This window comes from Hippopotamus amphibius, chromosome 4, assembly GCF_030028045.1.
Source record: "Hippopotamus amphibius kiboko isolate mHipAmp2 chromosome 4, mHipAmp2.hap2, whole genome shotgun sequence".
NCBI lineage: Eukaryota > Metazoa > Chordata > Mammalia > Artiodactyla > Hippopotamidae > Hippopotamus > Hippopotamus amphibius.
Window position 1 is genome coordinate 43,752,148 of NC_080189.1, and position 25,277 is coordinate 43,777,424.

General features: G+C 39.7%; 1 protein-coding gene across 3 annotated transcripts in view; it reads right to left on the reverse strand.

Annotated features, from left to right (window-relative positions):
• NPSR1 (neuropeptide S receptor 1) overlaps window positions 1-25,277 on the reverse strand; it is a 153,203-nt gene that overhangs the window by 40,346 nt on the left and 87,580 nt on the right. For 2 of the 3 annotated variants that reach the window (XM_057733067.1, XM_057733068.1), the window contains exons 3-4: window positions 8,625-8,728; window positions 311-404 (exon numbers count right to left, since the gene is read on the reverse strand). The exons of the other annotated variant lie outside the window; for it this stretch is intronic. In XM_057733067.1, coding sequence (XP_057589050.1) covers window positions 311-404; window positions 8,625-8,728 — 198 coding nt within the window. The remainder of the gene's footprint in view (window positions 1-310; window positions 405-8,624; window positions 8,729-25,277) is intronic. 3 annotated transcript variants of the gene reach the window in all.

Below are 25,277 nucleotides of genomic sequence, written 5' to 3' on the forward strand. Positions count from 1 at the left end.
TGCTCTAAAACAAACAAACAAACAAATAAAAAAAACCCCAACAAACTGGAGGCATCTGCATCAAGGTAAATGGTCACAAAGTGGGCCCAGCAAAACACCTTTCCTAGTGGCTCTTGGACATCCGTAGGAACCATCAGCATTTTCCCAGGCACCTGAGCTTTCCTTTCTACATCCTTTTGGACAGTTAGACTCATGAAGTAGGGGAGGAAGTGGAAGAGGAGAAGATAGGGGGAGGAAAAGAACAATTACTAAGAGGATAATACTAGGGAAAACCCTCACCCAAGGATAGTACTTGGCTGAGCCAGCTCACCTCCTTGCAGGAACTTCATGGGGTAGACGATGGCATGGTATCTGTCTATACTGAGGGACACCAGGACATAGGTAGAGGCGTAGAGCAGCACAACCTGAAAACAGAAATGAGAGGGGGTGAGTGGGTTCATAGAGGCGAGGAAATGCACATGGTGGAAAGAAGAATGTTTTGTGCTACTTAGAAACCTGGGCCCTGAACCAAGGGGTGGATGGGGTTTGGGGTACAGACAAGCATGACTGACTCCCCACGTCAGGAGGAAGTTTGCTATCCTTGGTGCTGGGATTTGCGCTGCTGGCTGTGACAGGTGAGAGTGCTTCCAGCTCTTACTTGCTCACTCATTCGCTTGGCTTCTTGGAGACTCTGCATTTCTCCAAGGATCTGTCCCTCTTGACTTTTGCATGGTACATTTGTTTGTAATTGACTTTTAAAGCTAAACTAATTTTCTCTGCCACAGTTGACATTCCAGAATAATTAGAAACAAACATTCATTTGCCTTTTATCAGTGTGAGTTGTTGAGGGATGATAGAAGGGATCTGGCTTCACAGAGCCCATGTGCTGTTTTGAATCATTTATCACCATCTGTGCTGACACTCTCAGAGCTTCCCCTTCCTTGTCCACTTCTCCAACAGAGCTGTTCACTAGGGTCAGCCCTTGGGTCTCCTCTTCTGCCTTCCCACCCTCTCTTTTATTAAACTTACCCATGCCCTTTAATTATTCTGTGTACAGTGATATTTGCATACTTTGCGGAGAAGGAAATTGGGATGTAAGAGGTTAATATCTCTTCTGTGAAGAGCATACTCAGAATGTAATTTAATGAAATATCCCTGAAAGGATGATCAGAATGGAAAATTTTCAAATAACTTTGAGCAACATGTCTACCAAGAGTCTAGCCATGTCACTGCTTTGTAACCTTTGGGTCAAATTCAGAGTGGGTAGAAAAGTAACTCAAAGATTGAAGTCTAAGGGTGAGTGCCTGAATTTCTTCTAAGATGAAATAGAAATAACATGACTTTGGTAGTAACTTTTGTCTGAATTTGTACCATTTTGTTCATTCCCTTGCTCAGACAAATGACAATCAACTGCACCGTTGTTCTTTATGATTTTTATTTCTATAACACTACCACAAATGCATCCCAGCATCAGTGTTGTAGAAGGTGCTGTAGGGAGGGCGTTCTGAAGACTGATCAGAGATTGAAGGCCCCCCTGAGGAATATAAGAAGAAATTCTTGTCTTGCTAAAAAGGTGATGAATGGTCAGAGAGAAAAATGATGGCCAAATTTTACAGCAACAACAAAAATAAGATGACTGTCTCCTTAGAGAAAACTGGGATTTCTATGTGGGATCCATGAATTCAGAATTGTTAAGGCTGGCCACACTCAGTTGAGGGGGTGGCATCAGAGAAGGATGGGAAAGAGTGTTCCCAAGGGCAGAACCCCAGGGGGTAGATTGTTTTTGTGTTTGTTTGTTTGTTTGCTTTGCTGTTTTTTTTTTCTTTAAGAACTTTTATTGAGATACAATTGACATACAATAAACTGCATATATTTAAAGTGTACAATTTGAGCTTTTTTTTCTTATTAGTAATGTATATATGGCAATCCCAGTCTCTCAATTCATCCCATTCTCCCCCACCCCTGCTCCCCGGCTTTCCCATGGGGTAGAATGTTGATGAGACTGTCATGAGAATCGAGGCATCTGCGGCTGTGTTGAGTGAGATGGCTCACACAGGGTCAGAATCTGGAGCAGGGGGAAAGATCACAACACAGTGCCCGGAGGGGCAGGCAAAGTTAATAAAAAGAGATTTGCTTTGAGGCACAGTCAAAAAGAATATTTAACTTCAGGAGTCTTCAAACATATAGGCAGGGTTTTTTAAAAAACGTTAAAGATTATTTAAAAGAAATGCACCTCAAATTGTCATGCCTCCTCTCCACAAAAGTAAACACCAGAAAACAGAGTAAAAATGTTCAGAGTTTTCAAAGAAAAATTATGATTCAAAAATTTGGTAAATATTTTTGTGCCAAGGCACAGAATAATTTTCTTAGTTATACAAGAAGAAGAAAAATACATCACCTATTCTTTCTGAAAAACTTTTTTTGAGGAAATATTTGTGCTGATTGAGAATTGTTTCAAGATTAAGAACTCAAGAAAGGGGATAGAATAATAACAGCTATGTAAGCAATGAATCAGAAAAACACAAAATGTTTATAAAATAACTGTATATAGTTACAAAATATTTCAGGGAAAATTCTCAGGAGTTAAGTGAGGGGAAAGAGTAGAAGAAAAGCCATCATGTTAAATTTCCATTTAGATGTTTTAGACATCTTTTTTGGTTTTTACTTTGATAGAGATGTATCTCACTTAAAAGTTAAAGATAAGTTATGATAGAGTAAAATAAAAATGGAGAAAAAATAACTTATTAGTATCCTGTGGTTACGGTAGCAAATTGCCACAAAGTTTGTGGCTTAAACCAGCAAAAATGTATTCTCTCACATTTCTGGAGAGCAGAAGTCAAAATCAGTTACACTGGGTCAAAATCAAGGTGTTGGCAGGGCTACCCGTCCTGCAGAGGCTCTAGGGAAGGATTCCTCCCCTGCCTTTTCCAGCTACAGGTGGCTGCCAGAATTCCTTGATTCGTGGTTACACCAATCCCATCTTTGAGTCTGTGGTTACAACGCCTCTTCTGTCTGTGTGTCAAGTCTTCCTCTGCCTCGCTCTTACAAGGATGTGTATGATTGCATTTGGACTCACTAGGATAATTTAGAATAGTCTCCCCATTTCAAAATCATTAACTTAATCACATCTGCAAAGTCCCTTTTTTTTTTTCCCCCATGTAAGGTAACATACATAGGTTTCATGAATTAGGATTGGAAATGTTTGGGGGGCCATTTTTCAGGGTACCACAATTAATAACCAAATAGAAAGGAAAAAAAGAAGTAAATTAAAAAATTAAAACAGAAAGATTAAAATGATATGATTGAAATAATACCAAACACTATTTGTCAAAATAAATATGAATGGCTTAAGCTCCTTCACTAAAACAAAGACTATTTACACAACTCTTCCCCAAATCCAGCTGTATACTATTTAGAAGAGAAGCTTCTAAAACCAAAAGATTATCAAAGTTTAAAAATACAGTGATGGCCAAATGTATATTGAGCAACTGAAAACTAAAAGAAGGCATTCATTACAATACTACTACCAGACAAATTCAAAGCAAATAGCCCTGCATGGAAAAAGGGATTATTTATATTATAATACATATAATACACAATGGCAATAGAATATTAATAAACCTAAATGTAACAAGTAGCATAACACTAAATATATATAACTAAAGTGTTCAAAGTTCTATGGAAGAAACCACCACAATAATACAAAGGTAGAAACAGTTAAACTCTAAGAATAATACACATTATTGTAAAATATCTACGTAATATTTCAAAAATTAGTCATAAACTAAACTACCAAGGGAAGAAAAACCCTCAATAGATTCCAAAAAGTGCAAGTTATACAATTCACATATTTATTTATTTTTCAAATTAATTTTTATTGGAGTATAGTTGCTTTACAATGTTGTGTTAGTGTCTACTGTACAGGAAAATGAATCAGCCATACATATACATATGTCCCCTCTTTTTTGGATTTCCTTCCCATGTAAGTCACCACAGTGCATTAAGTAGATTTCCCTGTGCTATGCAGTATGTTCTCATTAGCTGTCTATTTTATACACTATTCATACAAATCACATATTTAAAACAACCAACAAAAGCTGAAATTAATATCATGCTTTTTTTTTTAAATACCACTTGGAAATTTAACCACACTTATAATTAACTTGAGTCAAGAAGGAAATTAAAGTACAATTATAGTCAATTCATAAATGTCAACAATGAAAATTCTACACGTCAACAACATATGGGATACCATTTGGAGAACAGATGGCAGCTTGAGGACATATGTCTAAATTCTCACTACCCCACCCTCAATTCTGACAAAAATGACCTAGGAAATATGAAATTTAAAAAAAATATTGCAGAAAAGTGAGACTTAAATGCAGAAAACTTAAAAATTTTTATTTAGAAAAATGCCAGATTGGATTCATTTAAAGTAGAATCTCTGGACTGACTCTAAAAAAAAATCAGTATACTTTATTTTCTAGAACAATTTTAGTTTTACAGAAAAAATTGAACAGATAAGACAGAGAGTTCCCATGTTAGCTCCCCCTGCCCTTCCCCAGAATTTCTCCTCTTAATAACATCTTAATATGGTCAATTTTTTTATACTGATGATCCAATATTGATATATTATTATTAACTAAAAAGTCCATGGTTTATATTGAGATTCATTCTTTGTACTGTACAGTTCCATGGGTTTTGACAAATGCATAATGTCATTTATCCATTATTACAGTATCATGCAGAACAATTTCACTATCCCAAAAAATCCCTTGTGCTTTACTTGTTCAATCCCTTCAAATCCTTGGAAACCACTGATCTTTTTACTGTCTCCATTGTTTTGCCTTTTCAAATGTCATGTAGTTATAATCATACAAATGTAGCCTTTTTAGACTGGCTTCTTTCACTTAGCAATGTGCATTTAAGCTTCCTCCATGACTTTTCATGGCTTGATAGTTCATTTCGGTTTATTTTATTTATCCATTCAGCTTTTGAGGAGTATCTTGCTCTCATTTTCCGGGAATTATGAATAAAACTGCTATAAACATTCTTGTGTGGGCTTTCATGTGGATATAAGTTGTCAACTCAATTGTGTAAATACCTAGTAGCACAATTGCTAGATCGTATGGTAAGAGTATGTTCAATTTTATAAGAAACTGCCAAACTGTCTTCTAAAGATTACCATTTTGCATTCCCACAAGAAACGAATGAAACTTCCAGTAGCTACACATTCTCTGTACCATTTCATATTGTCAATTAAAAAAATTTTTTTAAGCCATCTAAAAGATGTGTAGTGGAATCTCGTTTTAATTTGTAATTCTCTAATGACATGTAATATTGAACTTCTTTCCATATGCTTGTTTGTCATCTGCATATCTTTTTTAAAATTAATTAATTAATTTATTGGATGCATTGGGTCTTTGTTGCTGCACACGGGCTTTCTCTAGTTGCGGCGAGCAGGGGTTACTCTTCATTGCCGTGCATCGGCTCCTCATTTTGGTGGCTTCTCTTGTTGCGGAGCATGGGCTCTAGGCGCATGGGCTTCAGTAGTTGCAGCACACGGGCTCAATAGTTGTGGCCACAGGCTTAGTTGCTCCATGGCATTTGGGATCTTCCTGGAGCAGGGATTGAACCCATGTCCCTTGCACTGGCAGGCAGATTCTTAACCACTGCACCACCTAGGAATTTCTCTGCATATCTTCTTTGGTGAAGCGTCTGTTCAGGTCTTTTGATCATTTTGAAGAGGGTTGTTTGTTTTCTTATTGTTGAGTTTTAAGATTTCTTTGTATGGTTTGGATATAAATTCTTTATCAAATATGTATTTTGCATATTTTCCCCTATTCTGTGCCTTGTTTTTTCAGTCTCTTGACAGTGTCTTTTGCAGAGAATAAATTTTACACTTTTATAAAACCTCAACTTTCAATTTTTTTCTCTCAAGGATTGTGCTTTTGATGTTGTATCTAAAAAAATCATTGATGTTTATAAATACAGCTCATTGACTTTGGTGTACCTTAAAAACTGGTACAAGAGTGTAGAGCAATTATATTCCAATACAGAGCTTTAAAAAAAAAAAAATCATTGAAAGACCCAAAGTCCCCTAGATTTTCTCCTGTGTTATCATTTAGCAGTTTCATAGTCCTACATATTTCATTCCACTCTGTGATCCATATTGAGTTAGTTTTTGTGAAAGGTGTAAAGTTTGTGGTTGGATTCTTATTTATTTATGTTTGCAAGTGGATGTCCACTGACTCCAGCAGCATTTTTTTTCTTTTCTTTTCTTTTTTTTTAGCTCTCTATTGGAACATAATTGCTTTACACTCTTGTACCAGCTTATGAGGTACACCAAAGTCAATCAGCTGTATTTATACACATATCCCCATATGCCCTCCCTCCTGCGACTCCCCCCCACCCTCCCCGTCCCGGCCCTCTAAGGCATCACCCATCATCTAGTTGATCTTCCTTTGTTATACAGCAACTTCCCACTGGCTATCTATTTTACAGTTGGTAGTATATATATGTCTATGCTACTCTCTCACTTCATCCCAGCTTCCCCTTTGCCCCGCCACTGCCCCAACCCCGTGTCCTATAGTCCATTCTCTGCATCTGCATCCTTATTCTTGTCCTGTCACTGGGTTCATCAGTACCATTTTTTTTTTTGAGATTCTGTTTATGTGAGTTAGCATACAATATTTGTTTTTCTCTTTCTGGCTTACTTCACTCTGTATGACAGACTCAAGGTCTATCCACTTCATTATATATAGCTCCATTTCATTCCTTTTTATGGCTGAGTAATATTCCATTGTATATATATGCCACATCTTCTTTATCCATTCATTTGTTGATGGGCCTTTAGGTTGCTTCCATGTCCTGGCTACTGTAAATAGTGCTGCAATGAACATTACAGTATGTGTTTCTTTTTGGATTAATGGTTTTCTCTGGGTATATGCCCAGTAGTGAGATTACTGGATCATATGGTAGTTCTATTTGTAGTTTTTTAAGGAACCTCCAAACTGTTTTCCATAGTGGCTGTACGAACTTACATTCCCACCAACAGTGCAGGAGAGTTCCCTTTTTTCCACACCGTCTCCAACATCTCTTGTTTCTAGATTTTTTGATGATGGCCATTCTCCAGCAGCATTTCTTAAACAGGCTATCCTTTCTCCTTGAATTGTCTTTGCTCCTTTGTCAAAGATCAGTTAGACTTTTTGTGTGTATCTGTTTCTGGGCTCTCTATTCTGTTTCATTGATCTATTTGTTGATTCTTTTCCAATATCATGCTATGTTGATTTCTGTATCTTTATAGTAATCCTTGAAATCAGATAGCATCAACCTTCCAACCATATTCTTCTTTTTCAATATTGTGTGGGCTATTCTGTATCTTTTGCCTTAAACTTTAGAGTTTGTCCATATCTATAAAATAACCTGGTGGTATTTTGATTGGGATTGCATTGAATTTATAAATCATATTGGGCAGAATTAACATCTTAACAATAGTGAGTCTTCCTATCTAAGAACATGGAATATCTATACATTTTAAGATACTGTTTGATTTTTTATCACAGTTTTTCCAGTTTTCTTCATATTGATCTTGCACATATTTTGTTAGATTTATACCTAAGTATTTCATAATGTTGGTGCTAACATAAATGGTACTGTGTTTTGAATCTTAGCTTCAAATTTATTGCTGGTATATGAAAAAACAACTGGCTTTTGTGTATTAACCTTGTATTCTGCAACCTTGCTATTTTTCACTTAATTGTCTACATAGACAAACTTGTCATCTGTGAACAAAGATGTTTTTATTTCATCTTTCCCAATCTTTGTACCTTTTATTTCTTTTTCTTGTCCTTTTGAATTAGTTGGAACTTCAAGTATGATGCTGAATCGGAGTGTTGAGAGGAGACTTCCTTGCCTTGTTTCCAATCTTAAGAGGAAAGCTTCTATTCTATTAAGTATGAGGTTAATGTTTGTTATCAAGTTGAGGAAGTTTCTCTCTATGCATAATTTTTGGAGAGTTTTTATCATGAGTAGGTATTAAATTTTCTCAAATGCTTTTTCTGTATCTATTGATATGATCATATAATGTTTTATTACCTTTTGATGTTATGAATTACATCAATTGAGTTTTGAATATTGAACCAGCCTTGCATACCTGGAATAACTTCCCCTTGGTCATGGTGTGTGAGGAAATAATGAGACTTCTGCAGTCTGGAAGAAGGCCCTCACCTGACCGTGCTGGCACACTGATCTTGGACTTCCAGCCTCCAGGACTGTGAGAAATAAATGGTTGTTGTTTATAAGCCACCTACTCTGTGGTATTTTTGTTATAGCAGCCTGAATGGACTAAGACAGCCAAAGTATGTCAAAAGGAATAGTAACCCAGAAATTTTACCTAATGCTTGAAATATAAATGTTTATGTTCTTATTATTGCTTGGTTACATTTTTATACATGTATTATTTTTAACAACCAAAAAAAAAACCATTAAAAAAATCTTACAAATTTTGCTTGTCCTTTTAACTAGGAAGTTGCAAGCAGTTTTTTGCATTGGAATGCAGGGTTTTGTATTATTTTCCTTATGAAGTAGCCAAGAACTAATTATGGTGTCAGTTTGTCTCATCACATTTGGAAGGTGCTACATACCTGCAAATAGCGGACCACTCGGCAAACCAGATCAGGTGCCATGAAGTCTCCAGTGAATCTCCAGATGATATCTGTCAAGATGTTAACCAGTCCTGTGAAAGAGTCTAAGAAAAACACACAAGTGGTTGAATTCAGTCTCTTTCAGATTTGCAGCTATGCTGCAGTAGAAATGAATTCCTGGGGAGATTTTTTCTTTTTCTGATTTGTTAGGTGGCCATTGAGGAAATGTAAGGCAAGGCAGGAGTTACTTGACTTTATTATTAGAGGCTGCACCACTCAGGTGTAGCCACCTAGGGAAGATTTTTGTAATGACTGAAGAGGAATTGTTTTAATCACAGAGTTGACATTTTAAGTCACGAGTTTTAAAAGTGTTTAGACCTGCACTAAAACAGGACTGTGTGAGGATCAATAAAGGACAAAATTGATAAAAGGTAAATATTTATTCTTATGAAGTCCCTCAAAATTTCTCTTCCTGCATCCATCATTTTACAACTTGCACCTCTTGTTACCTCCCTACATCCAGTTATGACCCACTTCCCCAGATTCCTCCGCTTTCTCCTTCTTTCTCCTTTCAAATCCACCTTTGGAAAAAGTCAACTGCATGATCTATCAATTTAATTGACTTCATTGGTTAAACTACAGAGGAATTGAAGCCAAGATCTGAGAACAAGACTAGAGACTTTGTGCTCAGTTCTATAGTTACAGACATAAAGTTGTACGGATGTCTCCAGAAGCTATGATAAAATATGTTTATGTCTAGAAGTTCCTTCTCCCCCCACCCCACCCTCATGACAGATAGCTTTAGCTGATCATGTGATCCAGAATCCTTCTCAAAACAGTGCTTCAGGGATTCTCTGCTGATTGATGGATAGGACAGGAACTTAAGGCTGATTCATCAACTTAGGGCCACTCTCTTGGGTCATGGGATATAATACTCTGTCAAGGACCTCAGAGGTAGGAGGGTAAGTCTTCCCTTTGGAGATCTTCACCATTTATAACATAAAGTCTGATTCTCTAGTTTAGCATCAAAGCCTTCCACCATCTAGTCTTGCCTGCCTCTTGCCAAGTCCCCAACTGGCATTTTTGTATTGAACACCAGTGTTCTGCCTGTCTCTTCCTTGTTGTTTCTCTATAGGTAATGACAATTAGAAGCATTGGCAAGCACATGGGAACTGCCACAAAACTGTCCAGAAAATTGGAGGGGGAACCTCACTGCAGCTCTGGGTAGTCAGAGAAGTTCTCACTGAGAGGGTCAGATGAGAGCAGGGTCTTCAGAGTTGCGGGGTTGTGATTTGACCAAATAGGAATTTCATGGAGCTTTTCCCGTCAGGAATGGACTCAGTGAATGAGTGGAATGGACATTGGAGTTTCTTGGATATACTCTTTCAGTTTACTTATTCCTTAATTTAAAAATAATGAGAAAAAAACCCCCAAGTTTATGTTTCCCCTGATCTAAGTAGGTGTATGAACAAGTATAATGTACTCCAGGAAAAAAAAAAGAACTTTTCCCCCTGGAGCTCAATCTTAAATAAGCCCATCTCTGGGAGGAGACTATCAATGGACTGTGCCACTGCATTTGTTATTTGCTATTAAGCAAATGCTGCTCTATCTGATCAGTAAAAAGCTATTTTGTTGCCTAAGTAATTGAGGACATTGCAAATAAACCTTTCCTAAATGGTAATTTACAGGACCTTGGGAACAAAGTGTACATCTAAAGGCTTAATCACCTCCACGTATTCCTCTTGCTTTTTAAAATTTCTTCCATGAACGATTCTAGGAAACTGTTACACTCAGAAAAGCCAGAACCGGCTCACAGCAGGCTTTAGTGTTCCTTTGACAGGTTCTTGCAAACGTGAACGTGGGTTCCCAGTCAGAGCCTGAATATAGGTGGAGTGGGGAGAAGTCAAAATGAGGTGACACCTGAGCTGAACCCTGAAAGGTCAGTAAGGATAGGTCAGGGGAAAAGGGAGGGAAGGACCTTGATCTGGCACAGATAACAGCACAAATAAAGTTATGGAGGTGAGACAAAGTGAGATGAGAAACTAAATGGCTTGTGCATATGAAACAACATCAACTTGTTAAAGCCTAAAATAAGTGCTTGAAAGTGGCAAGAAATGGGCCTGGAGAGACAAGAATCCAGGGATTTTAGGGTCTTATTTGCCAGTTAAAGGAGCTTTCGTTTTTTCATATACTGAGGGAACAATTAACTATTTATGTATTCAGACATACGTTTTAAATAGATTTCTTTAGTTACTGTGTGGTCTCTGGGGGGGGGGGGGAGGGGAGGGGGAGATCAGTTTGGTAGGTCCAATACTGGAATTACCATTTAGATTTGTTAGTGAACTATGCAGAAGTTCAACCTGTCAAGAAAGTTCAAGATCACTGGTACCCAGTGTATGTTAAGTTGTAGTAAAAATATAGAGAAAGATGCAGATTTGACATGTATTTTATAAGGTAAAATAGGGAGGATTTGGTGACTATTAGGTGTTTTAAAGGTGAGGTAGAGGGAGAAGTCGGCAATGTATGGAGGTCCTGGCTTGTGCACCCCTAGTAGATGGTGGTGCCTCCTGCAAATACAGGAGGAGAAGCTCATTCTATTTGGGTTGCTTCCAGGTTTCAGCTATTCAAAATAAAGCTGCTATGAACATTCCTGTATAAGATTTTGTGTGAACATAAGTTTTCATTTCCTTAGGGTAAATGCCCAGGAGGAGACTTTGGGGCAATAGGGTAAGCATGGCCTTTCATAAGAAACTGCTCAACAGTTTTCCAGAGTTGCTGCACCACCGTGATCCTCACCATAAAAAGTATGAGAGATGCAGTGCTTCTGCGTCCTTGCCAGTGCTTGGGATTGTCAGCATGTTTTCTCTCAGTCATTTGACTGTGTGCGTAATGGCCTCTCATTATGGCTTCTGTGTGCATTTCCCTAATGGTTAATGATGTTGTTGCTATGGTCATCCTCAGCCGCTACAGCCTTCAAATTCCTCTTTGGATGCTCTTTTAGGGCAGGAGTTTTGGTGCTGAAGGGTTTTAATGCTGCACTCTTGGCTTTCATACGCGTCTGTATTCCTGTAGCGCTGTTACAGCTTACGGCTCAGTGCTTGCTAAGCTTGTCCTGGCTCAGCTTCGGTCCTGTGCACCTGGACCCTGGGGCTGGGACAGTCTCAGTGTTCCAATCCTCTCTCCCACTTAATCAAAATCCTACCTTGTATCTGTGGTGGGTCTTGTGTGGGAGAGATTTTTAGTCTCTTCCCCTAGTGGCAGGAGACGTCTAATGGTACTGATAGAGTATCCTGGGCCAGCTGCCTTACACCTCCATCCCCAAGAATTGAGGAGTTTTTATTGTTTCTGTGCCTTTCCCTGTGCTCTGGGGGCAACAGTATTTGGTCCCACAGTGGCCTATGGTTTTTGTTGAGAGAAGTGACTGGCAGGAGGGCAGTATTTCATGCCTTTCCTGCAGGCATAGCCTAAACCTTCCTGTATACCTGCACACTGTCTCTGTAACAACTCCTCAGCTCTGCCACTGTGGTGTGGAAGCAGCTATAGGCACTCCTCTAACTGAGTAGACATGGCTGTGTCCCAGTAAAACTTTATTTATAAAAATGGGCTTTGGGCTGAAATTGGCCTGTGGGCTGTAGTTTGCAACCCCTGGTCTACAGGATAAATTCCAAATGCCCTATTGTGACTTTTGGATCCTTCCTGCCTCTCTCTTCAGTCTGATCTTTTCTCATCCTATCCTAAATTCATACTTCAAGAGAAACCCTTTCTACCAGCACATTAATAGTGATATCTAGTTAGTTGGTCAAAACACTGGTTAAAGAAAGGAAGCACACCCACACTCCCATCTTAAAATATCTTAACATAAAACATTCATGGACATTTATTTGTCTTTCCTTTAACATAGGGCTGAGACTTTGATTTGATATTATGCATCATCCTTTTCTGTGTGCATAAAGTACCTCCATACTGCATTTTTTATGATTTCCAGTTCTGGTTTCTTTAGATGAGAGTGAGAACTTGAGATATCAGCAAAGCAATTGGAGCCAGAATCTCATTGTAAGAATTTTTTTTGCAATCCTCCCTCATTCTTTTATAGTTCCATTCCCCGGGCTTCATTTGATTGCAGCTTCTTTTAGTGACTCAGTAAAAATAAAAAAGTCAAGTCTTTTCAAAGTATCCAACAATTTTTACAGAAACAACAGCTCTTCAATGTGTTTATGTTAATCATATAATTTCAGTAATGAGTACACCTGGCACAAACTGATTGGGAACAAACCCCTGTGATTCATATACCCCCAGAGGTGGAAGCAGGAATGGACAGGCTTATCAGTGTCCATCCATCTTGCCATAGGTGCTAGTTTGCAGAAAGAGCGGAAGTGTTGGTTAATCCAGTGAGGCACTTAAGATGTAGTCGAGAGAGCATCTACCGGGAAGACTTTACTGTTCCTTGACCATCCCCAGCTGTTCCCTCTGCCAGCTCCTTTCTTTATGTTGGTCTCTTAACTTGGGAGGTTCTTTGTTCACGTCTACCTGAGGGATATCTCCTAACTTTTTTAGGTTTAGTTCAAGGTTACCTTCTTTGTGATGCCCTTTCTTTTCTCCTTCCTGAAGCCTACTGAGATCGGCTGATTCCCTCTTCTGTGCTTCTCCCTACCCTACTCTCGAAGTAGCTGTAACACATTCACACTTAAAAAATTTCTTTCTAATTCCACTATACTGTAGGAGGAAAGAGATTTTTTTTATTCACGTTCACGTCTCTGGACCCTAACATTGTCTTATTATGTGGTAAGAGCTTGGTAACTTTCCATTAAGTGAATGATTGCATTATTACTGCTGTTGCTTGATCGGCTGGCTGCAGCAGAGGTGGTGCCACATTAACTGTCTCCTCCAATGTCGATTAAGATAATGATTACAGAATCCAGATGGTGGAAGGAGGAGCATGGTTGGAAATTTTGGTCCCTCAGCAAATTTCTAAAAGAGCTCTCTCGATTCTAAGGTCTCTGTTAGATTGCAAGACCACAGTGACTATGCCTTACTCATGTTTATAGTCTCATCCCTTTTTTTATAGTGTCTTGCAAGATATTCAGTGCTTGCTACGTAAAGAAGGAAGTGTTGGCTTATAAAACAGATTTGCAAGCATCTTGAAAATGCGAGGTCGCCAGTGTAGGATTCACTCTGCATAGAGAGCAAGCTGAAGCTCCATTTCTTAGATTTCTACTTCCTTTGAGTTGATGTTTGAACGTTCCCAGGCAGAGCAGAACTATAGGAATAATGAACACCTAGCAAGATGAGTAACTCTTTATCTTGGCAAGTCAGAAGTACATGAACATTTGTTGCACTGGACGGGGGGCAATTGAATACAAACATAATTTTTATCACATTGACATTTCTGGTAATGTAAGATCCTTTTAGCTCCAACTGTGGGTTACGAGTGAGAGGTGCTCTGGTTTTACTGTAGGGACACTCTGGGTACAATTTCAACTGTGAATCTCCAGGGTTTACGATGCATCTAGCTCAGTTCAGTGTCTTTAGTGTTGTTTGTTTTGTTTATAAAGCAAGAGAGGTGATAACAGCTTGTTTGCTTGCAGTTGCACAAGAAACTATTTTTGGTATTACTAAGGATCCCACTCTCTCCCATTTTTCTTTTTTAACAACCATATGCTTGAGGACACTCTAAATGAAACAAGATTTCAAGACCTTATGTGAAAGTTTAATGCTAGAACTTGCATTGCCCAAACTGATGTCAGGTGCTTAACTGCCAAATAAAATTAATTCTCAAAAAAGTAAGTTCTTGTGTCTCTAAGTTTTGGGCTCATTTTACAATACTAATATGATTCTGGCACTGTGCCCTTTGCCAAGATTAAGTACTAGCTGAGCTTAATGGCCTAAACTGTCAACTCCCCAGCTCTTTATTATTCCTGGGAAAGTGGCCTGCACCTCAGTCATTACTGCTCAATTAGGTAAATAATCATCACATCCATTCTCATTAGAGCACTCTCTTCATGGAAAGCTTTGTTCCTGAGATTTTTCAATTAGTCTTAAGAAGTCATAAAATACCACAAATGTCTTCCTTTCTCCATTGGTCCACAAAACAAATAAAAATCATGTGTCTAATTAAAGAAACCCAAGTCCTCCTAAAACCTATTCCCTTTGCTTCTGTTGTGTTCAGAAGCCAAGAATTTCATTGAATGAGGCCAACTGGCCAGCCTGGGTCATTGATCATTGCTGAGGGGTAAAGAAGTCTTACACTTGTATGTGCAAACATCAGGTTCAGCAAGAGCAAATGTTTCCTTGAGATGAGGGAAAATAAGGCACTGAGTCACTGCTATTTCTCCTCTTCACTCCACTTTAAAGGGAAATTTCTTGAGGCAAGGTCATGTGCAATCATCATTGCACAACATGGGACTCAAATGGACTCGGTATAAATATAAGAAATGGGCAACTTGTTTCCTCTTTTAGTGAGATTGTGTTTTCCTAGTAAGAGGAATTGACACAAGTGACCTGGGATGTTTAGAAATCTAAGTGTAGGGGGTGGGTAGTTTCATTTGTAGTTATCCAAGTTCTTTGAATGTCTTTTTTTCCTTTGCGCTCTTGCCCAAGGACAGCTGAATTGTAGCAGGTTGGGATGGAAGCAGTCAATTGTAACAAGAAATACTTGGTTCTTATCTCATCCTGCTGCAACCAGGTATAAAGTTTGTACACAGGGACATGAGGCAGACATGGAGATACACTGCTCAGATCCCTCTTTCAGGAAAGAACTTGCTGTCCAGCTGCAAGGAGTGTGGGTCACTGGCATCCTCCAGCTGTTAGATTCTCAAGGTTTGCCTCGGCTTTCTAGTTGAGATCATCTTATTATTAATCCAAGCTCTGCCAATGCTTGAGATGCAGGTAGAAGGGTCTAGTCATTTCCATGCAACATGGGGAAATTTTAATGAGCTGGCAGAATTTGTTAGGTTGCCATCATGCTTTGATGGGTTCTTATGACCAATCCTGTTTCTTTCCTTTTCTTGTCATAGGTGTTACTTCCCCCCAAACCTTTGCATGCCTAATTCTATTCTAACATCTGTTTCCCAAAGAATCCATCTTGCAACAGGTGGTAAGGCAGGAAGGGACACAAGATCATTCATTGTCTTGGGGTGGTCTCTATGGCTGCCCTTTTACATAACCTAAGATTTTAGCAAATATCCTATTTTGCTGACCTTACCCAGGATTGTACTGTGCACTTCTCTGTCATCAAGGGCTTTGTAGTTAATATGCATTGTTTAAAAATCATAGAGGACCAGGAAGCCTCTATGCTCTGTTAATCCCCAAACAATGAAAACCTTTGCTGATATACACCTGACACCCATGAGACTAATTACCCATTCATAAATCTTAAGTTGGGAGTGTACATCCTGTTTCCAAGCACCTACCCCCATATGCTAGGTTAACTATAAAATTGTACCATTGACCCCTCATCCGTGTGGAGTGCAGTTGTGAATGCTTCCGGATCATTGTCTGCCCAAGCACGATCCCACCCTGTGAGGAAGTCACTCTATAATAAACTGACCCATTGAGTATATGGAGCTGCCTGCCTTGTTTTTCAGTCCCAAGATGCCTTCTTAGTTCAATGAGCGCTTCTTATTCCCTCTTTCCTGCAACAGTCTTCATGCTTTCGGCTCCTATCAAAGGTCTGTGAGAATCACTGATTCACTTACTGTAAAGATGTTGTTGAGAACATTTTACTGAAGTCTTATCAAAGTCCTGTATATAAGACTCCACAGAATCACTGTTTGTGACTAGGGAACATCTTGTGGTACATTTCCCTCGAGGCTGGAAGGAATCACATCTGAGGAGTTTTTGCCCTTAGTTTTGACTACTGGGATGCACAGAATGAAATATGCTCAGCCTCAGTAACCTTGTAGTACCTCAAAGCTTAAATCTGTTTTCGATTTTGTTGTCTCTGTAGTTATAGTATAATATTTTCCATGACGCTCGTATTTTATTTTGTATTTTTCATTTTATTGGCTATGTCTTACATGCTATAGGCAGTGGAGGAAGCACGGGTCCTGGAGCGTGACTGCAGGGATTTGAGTACTGGTTCTGTCACATAGTAGCTGTGCCATCTTGGGCATGTTACTGAGCATGCTGAATGTTAGGTTCTTGGTAAAAATATGATAATAAGAGTACCTGATTTATAGGGCTATTGTGAAGGTTAAATAGCAGGTAAAGTGCTTGGTAAAATGCTTGGCATAAACCCTGACTGGTGTTGATGCAATGAATTGGGCTGAGAGACTAGATGGAGCACTGCAGGGACTGGAAATGAAAGGGGCTTCACCATAAGTTCTGAGCTCCTAACCAGTTTGCTGGAAGATAAGTTTTCTGAAAAGTATTGATAAATAAGACGTTTAGGCTCTGTTTAAATGAGATGAACAGTAAAGACTGGCTGTTTTATCTGCTATAAGGCATGGTCGTTAATTTATTACATTTGGCATCCACTCAGAAAAGGGTAGTGATTACGTTAACTGAGTGCCTGACAAGGTGAATAGAACCAAGCCAATACTCGAGGGAACAGAACTCAAAAAAGACAAGCTGTGATGAGTGGTTCAGGGATTGGATAGCTGTTTGTTAGTAGGGATGCTTTTTGTGGGGCTGTGCTTTGCTAGACTAGACTGCTGTCTGCATTGCATGAAATTTTGCATCCCTGGACTCTGATCACTCCAAATCCCCCACCACTTCCAACTGCCTCAGGACTGCTTCCATCTGAGAACCACCGACATATGAAAGGATATTTGGGCTTAGACTGAAGATATAAGCTGGTATCCCGAGAAAATTCCTGTAGCCCTTTCACTCAAGTGTATCCTGGTCTACATGGCTCCTTGGAGATGGCTGATTCCAGGCCTGGGGCTGGGAAGAATACAAGATGAGCTTGGAAATAAAGACATGCCCAAAGAATGTTGAGAAACATTTCAGAAGGAACTGGAACTGTGTTGTAGAGCTCTCTTTAGCCAAACTGGTAATCTAAACATTAAAATAAATAATGTGAGTAACAAATTACAACTTATTGACTAAAATAGGAAACCGTGAGCCCATATGGATATAAGTAAATAAATAGGGGGAAAAGGGAAAGCTCTTTCTTACAGTAGAAAGCCAGCTAATAAATATGGAAACAATGATTGGATTAAAATACCATCATTTGGAAACCTTCACAGGCAAGGTTCAGGCAAGAATCTACCCTGGATGCTAAGAGTTTTAAGTAAAAGTTTGAGGAATAACAGGATAGTTATGAAATCTTAAAATACTTGATAATTGCAAAGGGTAAAGTGGTATCTTTACATTGGAGAAATCTGACAATAGCATCACCAATAACGAGGCAAACAGACATTCTGTGCCTCCTGTTATTATATACTGAGAGGAATACAGCACTGTTTCTGTGGGATATCTCTTGAGCATGTATAAATCGTTTCTAATAGGTGGAAACATCACATAAATCCAAACTGAGGGATATTCCACAAAATACCTAACCTGTACTATTTAACTAACCTGTGCTATTTATGTTGATGTCATAAAACACACACACACACACACACACACACACACATACACACACACACACAAAGGCTGAGGAAACATTGCAGAGTAAAGAAGACTAAAGATACATGACAACTGAATATAATACATGGTCTAAGATTTTCTTTTGCCTTTTTTTGGGACAATTGGTGAAATTTAAGGCAGTTTGTAGATTGCATAGTTGTACATATTTAAATGGATGGATGGGTGGATGGATAGATAGATGGATGGATGGATGGACCAATACAGAGGTAGGTAGGTAAGTAAGATAGATAGATAGATAGATAGATAGATAGATAGATAGATAGATAGATGATAGATAGATGGAATGATAAAGCAAATGTGGAACATGTTAACATTTGAGGATTATGAGGACAGGGTACATGGGGACATTTTGTACTATTCTTGAAGATTTTCTATAATCCTGAAATCATGTCAAAATAAGAAGCTAACAATGCAAAGTGTTCTGGTTGGGAGGACACGTGATATGTTGCTCAGCTTCTGGGGCAGAGCCTGCAGGATGCAGCAGCTGTGAACCCTGAACAATACAGCAGATATGGTAACATGCTGAGCCAAGAGTGCTGTCCTATTAGGAGGTGAGTTTGATAATTGTTTGCTAAATTTCTTCTCATTTAGACTAGTATGGTCCTTCCTGGCAGGCTCCTATGCAATGGAAGTGTTCATTACTTGCTCAGAGAAAGATTTGCAGGCAGGCTGATATCTGTTCTTAGGGCCCATGGGACACTGCAACTTCATCCTCTTTGGTGGGAGCGCAGTCTACGGCCCAGAAATATAGATGCTATTAGAAAGCAAATATGCAATCACAACAGCTAACGCATAGAATGCTTACCACGTGCTGGACGTTGCTCTAGGCCCTTTATATATGAGAATTAATTTAATCCTCCTTGCAATCCTATGAAGTAGATGCTGTGATTATAACTCTCATTTTACAGATGAAGAAACTGAGGCACAGAGAGGATAAGTAACTGGCTCAACTATTAGTATGTGGAGGAGCCAGAATTCAAAACCAGGCAGAAGGTCCAGAGTCCAGGGTCTCCGCTCCCCACTCTACTGTTCTGCCTGTTGAGGGACTCTGAGCAATGGAACTGCTCTGTCCAGATTGTTCTTACAAAGCAAGCTGAGCTGTCCACGATCAGAGTTACTCAAAGAGTCGGAGCTGCTGCATAATATATTGGGACAGAAGGGAGAGATCTGTGTTGAATGGGAAATGGAGCCAAAGCTCGAGGTGACATTAGAGGTAGGAGCAAGCAGGCGGAGGAGACCAACAGAACCATTGTGCGGGGCCAGAGGAAAGCTGGATGATTTTGGCCAAGGTGGAGTCACTTGAATAGCAGAGTGAGAGGAGGCTGTGCCCAGCCTCGTGGGTGATTGACTAAGGCAGAAACTGAGGAACAAGAGAGCTGGTGGGGCTGTGGAATTAGTAGTCATACCCAGGACATTTTGGACTTGTTTCTCTGGAAAGGGCTTGTTGGTTCCAGTGTGTCTTATGAGGCCTTGGCCTCATCTTTCTAGGTGACACCTTTCCCAAGAAATAGCTCTCTGAGTCTGATCCTTGTCTTTAAGCAGGATGGGGACGCGTATTGGCAGACTACCCTTGGGCCAGGCATTGTGCTGGGCAATTCACAGATGTCTTCTTATTTCACGCAGTGTTCTGTGTGAATGTATCTGAGCCAGACTCTCTACATTGCACATAAATAGAATTAGTGACCATTCAGAGTGTGCATTCAACTTTGATTCAGTGAAATTTGGAGTATAAATTGGACTTTTATGCACTTCTAATTGAATATGATAATTCTAATTAGATGAAACGATTCACTCTAAAGGGACAGATACTCAAAAAAAAAAAAAAATCACAGCATCTTAGAAGAAGCAGAAACAGTATCATTGAACCAACATAGAGACTTCTGCATATGATGAGGTTGAACCTCAATAAACAGTGAAGGCCAGGTCAGGCAAAATTATGTACATAATCTCTTTCCAACACCATAGCTGTCCAACAAAAGACAATAATATAATCTCTGCTTCTTGTGGTCATTATGAGGCACATGTCTCCATGCCAGCCACAGAGGAGGACCTGAATGCATGGTACCCGCTCTGCTTATTCCCCCAAAAGAGAAAGGAGGCTAGGATAATTTAAGTAATGTTTTGAAAGCCACAGAAATAATAAATGGTAGAGCCAGGATTCAGACCCAGATCTCTAGACTCTGCCACCTATTTTTGTAGTTGTCAGACTAAGAATTTTTTTTCAAGAATTTTGAAAACATTTTTTTTCTACTCAGTAATTTCAAATCAAGGATTCTCTAATAAAAGTGATAAAATGTAAAGACTTACATCTATCTTAGACTAAGAATCTTTAAAAATGTTTTAATTTTTGAAAACAAGAGAAGAAAAATATTTTTGTGTCACATGAAAATTACATGAAATTCAAATTTCAATATCCACAGGTAAAGTCCTGCTGGAACACAGCCGTGCCCATTCAGTCACATATTGTCCGTTCCTGCTTTCATGCTACAAGGGCAGAGTTGGGTGGTTGAGACAGGGACCACACGGCCCCCAAAGCGTAAAATGTTTACTATCTGGCTCTTAACAGAAAAAGCTGGCTGACTTCTGCTCTAGAAACTAAGACTCCTGATCTTTCCATTACGCCCAAGTGCTAATGGATCCAGATTGCTTGTGACTTTGCCAAATCTCCTGGCATTCTTGGGAAATTATTAAGTTGCTATGCAGGTTGCACTGAAGTCCTTACATTGGAGAGGTTTGAAGGTACCAGATGGGAACAGATTCCTTTCTTTCATCTTAGCAAAAATCCAATCTCACTCTCTTTGATGTTCAAAAGGATTTGATTAATTAGGACATGAAATGGGGAAAAGAACAATCCATGCTGTTGGGCTGAGCAGAGCGGGCATTTGGAGCCTCCATGTTTCAGCTCCTCCTCCTCACTTCTGACCGGCTCCCTGGATGCCCTGCCCTGTCTAATGGAAACTGCGCACCAGGGGTTGAAGCACAACCTTTAGAGTCAGAGACCCATGTTTGAAATGTGTTTGAGCTCCACTTGCTAACTATGACTCTGGGCAAGTAATTTAAACCCCCTCAGCCTCAGTTTCCATAGGTTGAAAATGAGAGTATCTATAGCTCAGGTAATTTGGAGGATCAAATGAGAAAATAAAAAGGTTTTTTGTTTGTTTTGCAAATAATTGGTTCAGTAGGCATTCAGTAAATATTAGCTATTGTTATTAATTTTTCTGCTTATTTGTCAGCAGGGAAGGAGCAAAGTCTCTGATCCGAGTTAAAATGCCCTAGAAGGTGTTTTTAAAACATGTTTTCTGTGTGTGTGTGTGTTTTAAGTAATGCAAGCACACTCTACAAAATTCAAGAAGTACAAATAATAAAAAATAAATGTCTAACGAAAAAATGTGTCTGAGATGTTCAAGGTAGAAATAGTCATAATAGCTCTTAACTGGAAATTACCCAAACGCCCATGATGAGTAGAATGGAGAAATCGATTGTGGTATATTTATACTATGGAAAGTCATTCGATAGAGTGAATGGTCTATAACTACAGGCAACAGCGATGACAAATCTCTTGAACAAATGCTGAGCAACAGAAGCCACACAGACAGCAAAGCACACATCTAGATTCCATCTAGATAAGGTTCAGAACCCAGTGAAATCTCACCTTTGCCTCAGCGATTACCCTGGGTGGAGGTGAAGGGTGATGATGGGAAGCGGAGGCGAGGAGGTTTGGAGGGCATCTAGTAATGCTCTGTTTCTTGATTTGGATGTTGTTCACACAGATGTGTTCAGTTTGTGAAAATTCATCAGCTGATTCTTGTAAATGCTTGCATGGGATTAGACTTTGTATTTTGATAAAATAATAAAATCTAAAATTGAAAAGCACCCTCCTCCTGCTCTTGATTCCTAGTCACTCAGTCCTCTCCTCAGAAGCAGCCACTGTTACCATCAAACAGAATATCCGGAGCCAGTCACCAAGGATATGAGAACCTGTCTGCCTGCATATAATGTGTGCATTATTATTGTTACTATTATTAATCATTCTTGAGAGCAAGTTTTTGTTTTATTTTATAAGGACTATTTTTTAGAGCGGTTTTAGGATTGCAGCAAAATCAAATGGAAGTACAGAAAGTTCTCATATACCTTTTGCCCCAAAGCCTCCCTCACTCCCCACCCCACACAAGAGTGGTGCATTTGTTGCAAGAGATGAACTACAATGACACATTATAATCATCCAAAGTCTGTAGTTTATGTTAGGGTTCACTCCTGGTTTTGTACATCCTAGAGGTTTGGACAAAAGTATAATAATATGTATCCATCATTATAGTATCCTTCACTGCCCTGAAAAATCCTCTTTCTGAGAGCAAGTTTTGATGTAGCTAGCCCTATGCCCAGTCAACAACCTGCTGCAAAGGGGACAGTAGATTTCAGGAGAAGGTCAGGTAGAGCAGAGATGAGAAGGGGTCCCAATGCTGGATGACCCTCTTGGGCCTGGCAAGATTTCGACAAATGTTCATTGAACTGTCAGAGGGAATTTAGGGGCTTCAAGATGGCTGGGCCTTCTTTCTAGTGTTGCGCTGGGCTCCAGATCCTATGCCTTCTTTGTGTTTACAACTCTAGGTATCCTGTTAGGGAGTCCTGCTCCCCAGGCCTCCTGTTCATGATGAACATTCAACCCGGTTTGTGAGTCAGAATAACACCCCTCTTCTCTGTGGAACAATGTTCCTCATTCTAAGCTGGCAATGTCTGACAATAGGGTGGGATATTTGAAACCAGGACTACCATGAATCATCTGGGAAGATATTCTTGCATTTCTGGTCTTTTATTCTGTCTTACCCTTCTAGCTGATAGCTTGTCTCCTATACTGTTGGCAGCATCAACAACTCCAAATGTTATTCATCCTCTAAGGCCCAATGCAAGCTCCGCCCACTCCACAAAGTTCCCACCATGTTTCCCTGGAGGTCCCTGATCTTCATCACTTCCTTTAGCACTTATTTACATAATCATCAGTCTATAATTATTGATTTCTGTCTACGAGGCTTCAGATGCCATGCCATATGCTGGGAATTCAGGAAAGAAATCTCTATTTCTGTCTTCTTTCCTCAACTTGCTCACATTCTAGTGTCTAAGGGAGGCATGTAAGTAAGATATCAAAGAGTATTGCATGATATCTGTAGAAAAGATGTGGTAATTGATTAAATCTGCTAGAGGAGGAACCAGGAGGACAATACAAGCCTCACAGAGGTGCCCCTTGAGTTTTGCACCTTGAGGAATGAGCCAGACTTTTCTAGACAGATCAGAGCCAGAGAAGAGCACTCAGGTAGTGAGAGCAGCACGTGTGAAGGTGTGGAAGTATGAAGAACACACTGTCACTCACCATTTAATATGTCTATGTCATTTAATTTACTAGTCTTTTCAACCAGATTGTGAGAGACTCATGGATAAGACTCATAATTTAGGCTTTTCTATCCCCAAGTCTCCCAAACACCTAGTAAAATTCTGGATACTAAAATTAGATAGACACAAGAGTAAGGGCAGACACAGGAAGAGTCTTCTCAAAAGATTTAACTGAAGACCTGAATTTTAAATATTCAACAGATCTCCATTTTTAGAATGTGAACTTCTCATCAGATTTGGAATATAAAGGAAAGCTTCTAAGGAGATAAAATTGAAGCTTAATTGGAGCAGTTATTTCAACCAGGGCCAAACTGTGGTGAGCAGTTGGTGTCCTCACTTTCTGCCCTATTCAACACCCTGCCCTGGGGTCCCTGGGGCTTGACTTTCAGGTAGTCAGGAGAATAGAAATTATTTTGAGTGTAATTGGGCCTTGCCTGTGACACAGTCACTATCTGAATCCATCATTTGCCACTGAATTTCTCTGTGACCTTGGGCAACTTACTTAGACATCTTGGGTCTCGGTTTCTACATTATAAAATTGAAGTAAGTATACTTACTTCGTCAAGATAAAATGTCCTGAGCATTTGAAACATAATAAGCTCTCAATAATGTAAGCTTTCCTTCCTTTCTTCTCCTCACTTCCTTTTCTACCCTCTTCCCTTTTTCGTTGGCATGTTTAGGAAGAAACTTTGAAGAAGAGAGAGCCTAGGAGACAGAGAATGAGGAGATTCTGAGCAGCTGATGGAGATCTGGGGAGAGGTAAATGGATGGATCCAGAGGAAATTTAAGACATTTTGCTGTGTTTCATGCAATTTACCACCACAGATAAATGCCACTGCCTCTGAGAGGTTTCCTTAAGACTGAAGTTGGAGGTTTCTTTGGTCACAATATCAGGCTGACTGGCCACTGGACGGCTCAGCTTTATTGGGGTTGTACACATGGCAGAGAAAGGATAGAGTATTATTTACAGTATCTGGAAAAAGAGAAGATTCAAGGTCACACTCTTGACTTCAGTGTGTGCCTGTCACACCTTCCCTTAAGGATTGTCACCTGGGAGGAGCAGTAGACTTTGGGCTAATTTAGGGCTGGATTCGGGGTCTTTCCTCAGTATTATCTTGGAACTTCCAAGTAGATTGCCTTAGGGGGAGGTTATTACCCCAGATCCTCAGTCCATTTGTCAGGAATTCAGGCACTGAGAGGAGATGGATGTGCCTGTGTCTATGATTCTGTAATGACTCACTAGAATCCTTCCCTGTGTCACCCACCCTACTCCCAGGCAGGAGATTCCCAACACTGCCCTTAGCCTTCTCCCTCCTGCTTCCGCCCCCACCTCAGCTCACCAAAACCAAAGAGCTCTCAGTTGTAAACAAATCAAACTGACAAACTAATTCTTGGGAGCTAATGGCTAAAGGCACTTAATTGTCTCAACAGCATTTTCATTTTAATGCGGGCATCAAACCTCAGCCTAGGAGGGACTCTCTAATGGAGGGATTCCAGGCGGTGTGGAATGCAGAGAGGAACAGAATGGGCTGGCAGCTTGCCCAAGGTCACACAGCAAGGTGGTGGCAGAACTATGAGTAAAACCTAGCTGCCTTGACTTCCAATCTCACACTGATAGAAGCTGCCTCTTGTTTGGTCACACTAGGGACTCCCTGCCCCATTCTCGAGCTGTGTCAG